This window comes from Haliotis rubra, unplaced genomic scaffold (genome assembly GCF_003918875.1).
Source record: "Haliotis rubra isolate DU_JTF1 unplaced genomic scaffold, ASM391887v1 Scf65, whole genome shotgun sequence".
Lineage (NCBI taxonomy): Eukaryota > Metazoa > Mollusca > Gastropoda > Lepetellida > Haliotidae > Haliotis > Haliotis rubra.
Genome location: NW_025767357.1, coordinates 510498 through 521616, shown reverse-complemented (window position 1 = coordinate 521616; position 11119 = coordinate 510498). Strand labels below are relative to the sequence as shown.

Below are 11119 nucleotides of genomic sequence, written 5' to 3'. Positions count from 1 at the left end.
AAATATGCATGAACAAATAATGCAGTTTGTCTAAATATAGCGCTGAATATTATTTTTTTATCTGTAGATATCCGATATGAACACAACGATTGGAATTATTCATGTGTTTTTGTAAACGTAAGTATCACATATCGAACATCTATATACATACAGATATCGTACAAATTTTGCTTGTATTATAGTCAGAGATCTGCTTAGTTTCTTACCTTGAAGAATCCTTTTTGAGTCTGATATACCTTTTACGCAATAATACAAGCGTTTAGTGCAATTTGCAAACGTTTTGAGTTGATGTGATATACATAATGATATATAGTACTCACACTTTGCTGAGGATCACAGAAATTCACAAGTTTACTTAAACGTAGATTCATAATTTGAAATTGTATCCATTTAAAACTGGATAAATAATAATAATTTGGTAACCCTTCTTTAGGCAAACAGTCACTTTAATCTAACCTAATGCACTGTAACCATAAAAACCATAAAAATGCTTTTCATGGCACCAATCAACCATTTTGCAAAATAATCATGGAACTAGTCATTGACAAGTACACAACACCTGTCAATAGCAGGTATGGGATCTACAAGATGAAATGACACACTGAAGCCTAGGATCCATGCCTACAATAAGCTTAGATATTTAAATCCAATTTGACCCCACATCAAAGTTGTCTGTTGAATCCATGATTTGATCCTTAGCAAAGTGTGAATAGTAAGATCACACTACCCACAACCAGTTGTTGGGTCCGTCATTGCGGAGTGCCAGTTTCCCAGACTGCGATGTTACGTGTTTTGCCAAGCAATATACAAAAAAATTAATGCATTTGTCGAACGTATAGGTGATAAAATACATTTTGAAAAATCAGTCTTTGAACGGCATTTACAGTCCGTTTGGCTCAAAAGCGGACGTATGAATTGCAATCTAACTCGAAAATTAATAAACATAAAATACTCAATAAAACGCTGATCATAATCAAAACATCATACCCACTCTGTGAGGTTTTTGCAGAATGTTTGTCCTAAAAATAAAAAAGTTGTTTAACAATCTATCATTAAAATATTGACACAGTTCACTATTTGTTACGAGGGTGGAGTGCAGAGAAAGGGACAGCCAGGTGTTCGAGAACGGATGGAGACGGCACAGTACAGGTTAATGAATAAATAACTGTGTCTGTGAACGTGCTTCTCGAACACCTGGCTGTCACTTTCTCTGCACTCCTCCCTCGCAACAAACAGTAAACTGTGTCAATATTTTAATGATAGTTTGTTAAACAACATTATTATTTTTAGGACAAAAATTCTGCAAAAACCTTACAGAGTGGGTATGATGTTTTGATTATGATCAGCGTTTCATTGAGTATGTTATGTTTATTAGTTTTCGAGTTAGATTGCAATTCATCGGTCCGCTTTTGAGCCAAACGGACTGTAGAAGTGATACACAGAACGGCAAGAACTTTATGGATGTCAACTTCTTAATTTTGATGGACACGATGTTTCGGAGTATGTTCACCATTCATCTGATGAAGGAGTAAGACTATACCCAGAAACGCCGTGTCCATCACAATGAAGAAGTTGACATCCATAAAATCCTTGCCTTCACCAAGAATGAGTTTACAGTTGACATTTTGTTACTATTGGCATCAAAGATGTCAGCATACCTGATAAGACTTCCATATGACTCTCTCTTTGGACAGATTCCAACCTGTGATACGATTGCTGATCGAATCGTGACGCTGATGATTTGGAGATTTTACCTTTCCGCTGATACAGTAGTTCAAAGAAATCTTTTATCCTTCTTGGGGCTGTCTTAAGTGTGTGGCATTTCCTGGGTGAAGTTCCACGTTTAACACCAGGCGAGCTGATTACAACAGTGCGACTCTACACACCTTTATAACGTATATTTTCTATCCAGTTAAACACAATATAAACAACGTTCCATTGTTCCCATAGTTCCACGTGTCATAACGAGGATCGCATAGATCTACAGCACAATGTTGTCATAGAAATTAGAGTCGGGCAGGTGTTACTCGCTTATACTGATGTTTTCATACCAGTTAAGTATCAGTATATGTTTACATAATCGGGTATAGACAAGTTCGAAGAAGAAGAAGAAGAAAAAAATTATTTTATTTTCGTGTCACGCACTGTAACACAATGACAATAAAAATACACCAATTTGATATACGGTGCCCGGCCAATATGGCCTATGAGACACGGAGGAGGACACATACATATAGATAAAAATGAGAGGTATCACAGATCATACATTATGATATATATAAAATGAAAGTTATCGAGTGCAAGATCTAACGTTATGGGTAGAACATCCTGATACTGAGCAGAAATTCAATATTAATTAGGTTGGTAGAGACGAAAGACACAGTTGTCTTCACTGATACATGTGATATAGTAGCGCGGCTAGGGGTCTAACAAACTTATTATTCGGCATAAAGAACACAGAAGATAAATTAATAAACGAAATACTAAAACCACTCGGGATCTATACGCCTAAGGTAAAAAGGTAGAGTTCATATGGATCCCTGACCATGTTGGTGTGTTTGGTAACAAACATGCCGACCAAGCAGGCAAAGCGACATTTAAACTCCCGGAAGTTAACTTAAACAAACACATCATCATCAAAAACGAAATCATAAACCTACCAAAACGAAAGATCTACCAAAAGTGTCAAAGCACATACACTGCTACGAACACTATCAACTACACAGAATGGGGCGTTAGGGTTTAACAGAGACCATATACAATATACAGGTAGATAGTCTCGGGGGTTGAATAATTCAGTTTGTAGGAATTTTGAATTTGCACATTTGCAGAAGTGGTTCGAAGAGCTGTATTAGGGCTGTTTTGGTTGGTATTTGTTTTGTTGTTATGTTATTACTTTTTATTTGTATTGGTACTAGATTATATACCGTCATTCTCATTATATATCTCCAAAGATGCCTACAGTTGCAATAGGCATCAGCCACCCGTATTTCAGACACTGATTTTCGGTATGTTAATCGGTTGTTTTAATAATGATAACAGTTATCATAGTAATTGTTTTCCAGGTCACCAATCGATAATTCTCAATCGATCTCCGATAGGCCGGATAATTGGATATCGCGAGAACCTCGGGAATTGATCAAGGGGTTCGTCCAGGTTTACGTTAATGACAGAACGACCAACGTGACCTGTTTGAGGCGCTCATAAAATCCGTTTCACTGACTACGAATCAGACGATCCAAATCCTGAACCAGTGGAGATTTATCGGAACGTATACCCTTGAGATTATCGAGGATGCCCTCCCTAGGCAAACCATTTCATATATAATTGAAAAGCATATATATACATAGTTCAAGTCACGTGCCAAACAAAAGCATACAATTTCCAGTACAAAATCTTGTTTTCCGTAGTTACAGTTTCTACGGTTACGGTTTCCATGGTTACTCAGTCATTTTGGACTATCAGGCACCGCCCCCATGATTCTATGAGTCGGATGCTGCCGTAGTTGATAAGGTTATCTACAATCTGGATCTGTCAACTATGCTGATTCAGTGGAATGTTTTCTCTACTAAGTCTCATATGCCTGCAGACTTGTGACGATCTTACAAAATTTGAATGGTATCTTAGACAGGGTTGTTGATTTCAATGACCATCCACTGAACACAAGGACAGTTTTCATGGTCGACAGTGCAAGGCCACATCGTGCACGTGTCGTTGGGAATTTCTCACGTCAGAATAAACTCTACCCTGGCCTGCCAGGAGTCCATATCGCATAGAACACGTTTGGAATATTATAGACAGATCCTCCGGTACAAAACCTTGATGTGTTGGAACAAACCCTCAACCAAGCTCGGAAAGCAGTACCTCAACGTGCAGTGCAATGTCTGAGACAGGCGGAGGGCCAGAGATGTTTATACAGTTGACGAGATGACACCAAATACTGACGCTGACACTGACACTGACACTTATGTGATTTCTTTATGATTGTATGCCAGAATCTGGTCGCACTTGTTAACGTCATACGACCATAGTTATCAGCACAACAATATGAGTCATATTTTGCCATGTTTAGTCCACTGAATAACTTCAATTTTTCGTTCTTTTTGTGTTTAGATTTGCCATTTAATTCTTCCTTGAGTGTCCATTCACCAAGACAGTAAGTTAAATTGAGGTTTAGATACGTTCCTTTGCTATCTTTAATAGTAACATACGAATACTATGAAAAATATGAGGTGTTGCGATATTTTTATCCATGTGTATATTTCTCCTTTACATGCATAAAACAAAAAAAATCCAACAGCCAAATCGTCAACATACAATCGTGGTAGCGCAATGTAAAATCAGCGTTCCACCGCTCGCGCGCTGCCACAGATCTAGACCAATTAATACTGTGACTGAATTGAAATCAATATTTTAACAGCGCTGTCACAATTATGGGGGACCTACATAAGGTTTGTTCTTCCTATAGAATTTAAGACTTTTTAATTGTCTACTAAGCTTTAGAAAATGTACGTCTAGATTACGTACCTATTTCTGTACACATGGATATGTTGGGTGTATCTGTTACTGTGACGCGTGTAGGGAAAGAAAATCCCAAAGGATCTGATTACAAATCTGCAGCACTGTTTGAGATGATCGCTTTACGATGTAAAGCTCAACACGAGAAACTGATGAAATAATGTAATGTCTACTAATGACTAATACACGTGATCTAATCTATATGTACAAGGACATTGTGGGTAGTCGAACGTTTCTGTGTAAATGCGCGTTACTCGTCAACTGGCGATCGCTGTGTATTTAGAATAAGCCATTTCGTACCTTCTGTTAAATCTTTCACTCAGAACCTATTGATTAACATCGGGGAGGGCGGTAGGTACTTGTCATTTGTTATTTGAGGGGTTCATGAAAATGGTTCATGGAAATATCTCACGTGTATGGGTACTGCTGTAGGGTTGGTAATATCAACAATTTTGCAACTGTTGAGTATCATACCAATAGTCCACGCCAACAAACTCCCATCACTAAATGCATAAATTTAAGGAGGTACCGGAATAGTACTAAAAGCGGCGTAAAACTAAACTCTCTCACTCAAGGAGGTCCGTCGTATCACAAACTCGCAGCCCAAACACAACCTATTTCTTGTAGTGGTATGATGTACGAGTCGTTTACAGAGTTGTTTCCCTTTGCCAGACCGAGTGCGTAGCTGTCAGCAAATAGAATCGGAAGAATAATGTGTTGTGTATCCATAGTTGTGGAACCACATTAGCGCTAGACATCAGGTAATATAGCTAGAATGTATGGCAGCCAAATTTCTTGGCATAGGACATTAAAACACGATTCAGTTTATGCTAAACAGTACGCAGAAACTAATAGAGTTCGGCGGTAGAGCGCAATCACATTTATTGATGAAATATCAGCATAGGATTAGGAAATCATCCGGACACCCATATACCTCGATAGTCTTTTGGTCAACGGATGTATAGGTAAGCCATATAGTGCATGTGTCTGCTAAATGTCTTATGCACCTGCATTTGTAATCGGGGGGATCATGATAATCACTACACAATTTGGTGTGTATACATGTCTGCGTGTTTATGAAATCGCGTATCGGTAAGGGGCGTTAAAATTAGAACATACATTCACTAAATCAATTAAATAGAGTTGCCATGTAGATGAGGCTGGTTTGAATCCCATGCCACTTGGTCTGCCTGCACCAACATCCAGGGATTCACCAAAGCAGTAAATTACGCAGGGAAACGAACATAATCATTTCGGTCTTTCTTGTCAAATTAGGCTGACATTCAGAGACACAATTTAAACACTTTTCAAGATACATGTTGTATTAAAATGAACTCATTTTTCAGACGAACTGTACTCAACTGAAGATGGCTTCACCTTCGCCAACACCAGAGAGAGCAGTGCTTGGATTTGTTCTCTACCTGTTCTCATATATCCTCTTTGGTACAGTTTTCTACCAGCTTGTCTGTGAATATTTCACTATAACCACCAACAGGGAATCTAGGGATGAACTGGAGCCCAGTATGCTTTAGCACTAATGTTTTGTTTTGTTATATTTTTCTTAATGTCACGAATGGTCTAAAGATGATATGCATTTAATTTTGTTCTACAGATTCTGTTTACTCTGAAAATACCCAGTGAAAAAAACAAAGTTTTGTCAGCTGACACTCATAAGCATGTGAAGGCAAAGTTTGATGTTCATACACAATGCACGAGTGTATTCTTGAAATGACATGAACACTAACCATGTTGATAGACAGTTTCACATTCCTGAGCACAAACAAATTAAATTGATTCTGATAATTTAAACACTGTACTCTTGAAGTTTGATTTTTGGTCATGATTTGAAGTGTTTGATTGTGTGCTGTTGCTATAACTGCCTTGCTATAACTCAAAGCATGTGAAATAATAATAATAAAGCACTCCAAACCCCAAAGCTGATCAAGCGGATAGGGTAGTTATCGGCACATGTACAACAGCTATGTACATCAGGGACCTTTCATTATACACGAAATGAAAATCAGAATACAGTGATGTACAATAGGCAAGGTTCTTTATGCACAAAATGAAAATTGGAATTCAGCAATGTACAACTTGTACAACAGGTAATGTGTCTTGTTTCACTAAATCAAAACAGAAAACAGCAATGAACGAAGGATAACTTTGTATCATTCTTTATATAGTGACAGTGAATTTACTTCCATGCCTTTCATAATAATCACTTTTAATGAAAGTTCACTCCAATTCAATCTCACAAAGCTAACATGACATTGAAGAATGCTTGATTCAAATTGGTTAAAATGAGGTCTCAATTTTCAAATTGATGCCTCTCTTATATTATTACTTTCCCTGCAAAAATTAAAAAAAACGAGTGAATGAATATGTTGATGATGGCCTACATATTGATTCATAAAAATGACTGCTGAAGCGATTGGTTCAAATTAAATCTAAGATGTAAAAATTCTCTAGTGAAACAGCCTCAAATTTCATAACACAGACGGTTTATCTCTTGAGTAGCCATGCCCTGTTAAATGATGTGATTGCATGTTTTAGGTGTGTACTTGGTGTGGGCATACATCCCTGATTCATGGCTTGATGCTGCTGGACTCACATACTGGCCAAGCAAGTGAGTATAGTGTCTGTTACCATGGTTACTGTGTACTTGGTGTTGGCATACATCCCTGATTCATGGCTTGATGCTGTTGGACTCATACTGGCCAAGCAAGTGAGTATAGTGTCTGTTACCATGGTTACTGTGTACTTGGTGTGGGCATACATCCCTAATTCATGGCTTGATGCTGCTGGACTCACATGCTGGCCAAGCAAGTGAGTATAGTGTCTGTTACCATGGTTACTGTGTACTTGGTGTGGGCATACATCCCTGATTCCTGGCTTGATGCTGCTGGACTCACATGCTGGCCAAGCAAGTGAGTATAGTGTCTGTTACCATGGTTACTGTGTACTTGGTGTGGGCATACATCCGTAATTCATGGCTTGATGCTGCTGGACTCACATACTGTCCTCTGGATAACTGTGATGACACCAGATCGAACTCATGATGTGTTGAGATACAAAGATGAGAAACTGAAATGTCAGTGACTGGTACTGATGACTGACTTCATTGCCTGTAGTTTCTTATTACTTAAAACAATTAAAAACTTGATGTTTACCTGCAAACATTCATGACAATGTTTCTTTTATAGTAAGCTCTGAATTCAGGGTGAAACCAATATAGAAGGCGAGCTAAAAAGATGCAACTAACACGAAGACAATAAAATTGATTACAAAATACAAAAGTATGTAAAATGGGGGACCATGAAATTGATTAAAAGATACAAAAAGGTGTAACTAACACCAAAGACCATAAAATTTATTAATAAAATCTAGAAGATGTTACTTACACAAGAGACCATTAAATGTGTTAAAAATACAAGGATGTATCTTACACCACATTCTCTTCCCACAGAGGTTACTCCTGTCATATCTTCCTACGTAACCTCTGTTCTAATACGGCCCTTCATGGTGTGAGCGTTCAAGACTCGTGATTGGAGGCAATCAGATTTAGTTGTGCAATCAGCGACGTTGTTTCAAAAGTGATCATTCGCAAGGCCTCGGTAATTTCCGTATGCTTCGAGAAAACTAAACTTCTTCCCCTGCGCGATGCGCAAACGTTTCTTCTAGACAGAACTCAGTCATGTTATGGCGGATCAGTGGCGTCTCCATCGCCCTCGTTGACAACGGACATGCTAGCCATTAAACGTCTTGTGTGTAACATCAACACAAGTCCCCGGCAGATGGGGGATATTTGTGGCCCCACATTTGCTTGTGTTAGTCAAGTTGAATCTAAGTCAATGTAACACGTGTTCTGATTGGATAGAAAGAAGGGAGATAATTCGTGTTGCGATCTTTTGCCGCTAGGGGATTTTACGAGAACCAGGCAATATGGCCGTATTAGAACAGAGGTTCGTAGGAAGATATGACAAGTAACCTCTGTGGGAAGAGAATGCTTACACCAGAGAATGACCTGGTTTCACTCAAAATGCAGTAAACAAAGAGCTGATCAAAGTCTACTATTTTACTTCATGTTGGAATGTTGTAAAAGCTGTTGTGTGTGTTCCAGGCACTGGGCTGTGACGTTACCTGTGTACGGCTGTGTGGTCGTCATACTGGCCTATCTTGTGTACTTCGGACTCTTCCTCCTCAATACACCTCCCCTCACATCCGTGCATACCGTTACAGGTGAGTTGTCATGGTAACATGTAACTAACTGTTTGGGCAGATACTTGACTTGTTTTTACTTTGGAAATTTGTCCACAATGCTGCATAAATATGTGCAGTTATTATGTATTAGTTAAAGCTGAGTTGCCATGGATACATGTTACCATAGTTTTTGTGCAGTTGATTAATTATATACAGTAAATATGGAGGACAGCTTCTTTTTCCATTTGCTGAAAAATGTGTGTTTCCTTTTTTAGAAGATGGAAAAGTGGGGAGGTTTGGTTTGGTTAATATTGGTTTGATATTTCATCAATCTATGCAATTAAGCATGTTTGAAGATTTGACCGCCCGTTTCCTTTTGTTGTGTTTTATGTAATCTAAACGATTAAGACGAGTGTAATTCAGTTATAGAGTGATCCATTTCCCTAAACTAAGAAAAGAAAATCACTTCATTTGAAAAAATAGTAGTTCATGATTCACAGATGCTGTAATTTGTCACCTTCACCTCATACTCACTGCCCCCAAATGGGTACATTGTGTGAAGCCCATTTCTGGTGTCCCCCGCCTTGATATTGCTGGAATATTGCTAGAAGTGGTGTAAAACCAAATTCACTCGCTCATGCTCATAGCCATCATGCAAGTCAGTGTAATGGAAATACTGAAATGTTTCTACTTCTGTTGTTAGATGAGTACTCCCATGATGCATCTGAATACCCTGTTCCATCTGAAGAGGCCATACCTCCATTGTGTGACATGTCGGTGTCAGAGGTCAGCCGACTACTGTACTTGAAGGGCAAGGTCACTAGCTGAAGTCAACGGTGTGATACAGCTCTGATGCAAGAAGATGCATATGAATATCCTATGCGATCAGAAAGCAGAAGTCCATTGTGTGACGTATCAGTGTCAGAGGTCATCTGACTGCTCTGCATGAAGGTCAAAGTCACTAGGTGAGGTCAATGCTGTGAAATGGATGAAAGATGTGACTTTTGTTGAGGTAACTTAACTGCAGAAACAGTGATTGCTGCTCAGAGATTGTGAACCACAGGAGATGTTTGAAATGGCAAGTGTGGTTTTGTTTTGAATCAACTTTGAATACTGTCATTACTTGTTTGGGGCTTTAAGAGACCCAAAGTAATAAATGACAAGAGATAACTCTGCAGCTACTTTGGGCATTGATCAGTTCAGTCACTAGCTTTCACTTGTCTTCGGGCCAAAAATGACTTCCTGAAGCCAGCGTTTAAAATTCCCCGCCTGCCCGACCGCCCGGAACGGTTTGTTTTCATCTCGGACGGTTAAATTTGAAAAGCAGCCTGTCCGGTGGTCTGGTAGATATTTTTACCCCTAGCATTAAATATTTCATAATATCAGACATTATCATTATTATGATTATTATATCTTGTTGTCAGTTTGAGGTATTATGAAAATTATGTTAAACTACTTATGATTGGACAGTTCATGTTAGGATAACCAATTTCAGTTTATTGTTGAAAACCGGACAGGCAAGTTTGTATCCGGACTGGTAATTTTTTTATAGTTACCAGTCCGGCTGTCTGGCTTGGAATTTTGTGAGTTTTAAACACTGCTGAAGCCCATGGTTATTAAGTAGGCCTAAGTGAGCAATCTAGGTTGGAAAAGGTCGCCATCAAGCTATCCGTGTCACGGTGGTTGGTCAGGCTCAATGACAGATTGTGACTAATTCATTCAGTGACCCAAACATTTCTGTTGGGAATTATTTTGTACATGGACTGTGAATTGCTGCTGTGCAGCTGAGAGATTCTTTTGGAAAGATTGCTTTCACATCAGTTTATACATGTGCATGAAAACAAGTGTTGTGTTTGGGGGAAGCACAAGTATGTGTTGATATGATCTTGTAAACCGTTGAAATGAGTGCAAGGGTGAATGTGGATATGATGTCAATAAACTATATTTATTGAGAATTTTGAGTTTTGAATCATCGTTTACATAACCAAAAAAATGTATCTCTGAAAATGAAAAAGCTTACCTTGTTTAAGTTTTAATTCACATGGTCTGAGTGACCATACGAGCATATTGCCCTATTGGCCCTCCTCATGCCGAAAACCTGGGTTCTATTCCCCACTTGGGTATAATGTGTGAAGCCCAATTTTGGTGTCGCTCTGCCGTGATATTGCTGGAATATTGCCAAAAGCGGTGTAAAGCCATACTCACTCACTCACCATCCTCAGTCAGTGGTTGCACTTAACATGCAGCGACTCTCCTTGCTGTGTTTTCTTAATAATTTTCTCTCGCTCATTGTTAAATGAACACTGGTTGATTCTTGTGTCTGAGACTATCAGGTTTTCAATAATTAAATAACGTGGCCAATACTCGGTTTGATGTATTAGGGTCAATTTCAGGATGGCGC

At 38.7% G+C, this 11119-nt stretch overlaps 1 protein-coding gene across 2 annotated transcripts; it reads left to right on the top strand.

The window, feature by feature from the left end:
* The first annotated feature begins 5173 nt into the window (after positions 1 to 5173).
* LOC124257164 (phosphatidylinositol N-acetylglucosaminyltransferase subunit P-like) lies at positions 5174 to 10087 on the top strand. 2 transcript variants are annotated; one of them, XM_046691181.1, is made up of 5 exons: positions 5174 to 5279; positions 5865 to 5961; positions 7072 to 7144; positions 8639 to 8757; positions 9422 to 10087. In XM_046691181.1, the coding sequence occupies exons 2-5, from the start codon at positions 5886 to 5888 to the stop codon at positions 9544 to 9546; spliced, it is 393 nt and encodes a 130-aa protein (XP_046547137.1). In that variant the 5' UTR covers positions 5174 to 5279; positions 5865 to 5885; the 3' UTR covers positions 9547 to 10087. The 2 variants fall into 2 exon arrangements, with proteins under 2 accessions (XP_046547137.1, XP_046547138.1); XM_046691182.1 differs by lacking the exon at positions 7072 to 7144 and adding an exon at positions 7374 to 7445 and having other exon boundaries at positions 5188 to 5279; positions 5865 to 5962.
* Positions 10088 to 11119: the final 1032 nt, after the last annotated feature.

What these genes read in the sequence shown, in the direction of transcription:
- LOC124257164 (XM_046691181.1), top strand. Translation starts at nt 5,886, where the DNA reads ATGGCTTCACCTTCGCCAACACCAGAGAGAGCAGTGCTTGGATTTGTT. An exon ending in GTTCTCATATATCCTCTTTG is followed by an intron (nt 5,962 to 7,071) that starts GTACAGTTTTCT and finishes TGCATGTTTTAG; the next exon opens with GTGTGTACTTGGTGTGGGCA. An exon ending in CTCACATACTGGCCAAGCAA is followed by an intron (nt 7,145 to 8,638) that starts GTGAGTATAGTG and finishes TGTGTGTTCCAG; the next exon opens with GCACTGGGCTGTGACGTTAC.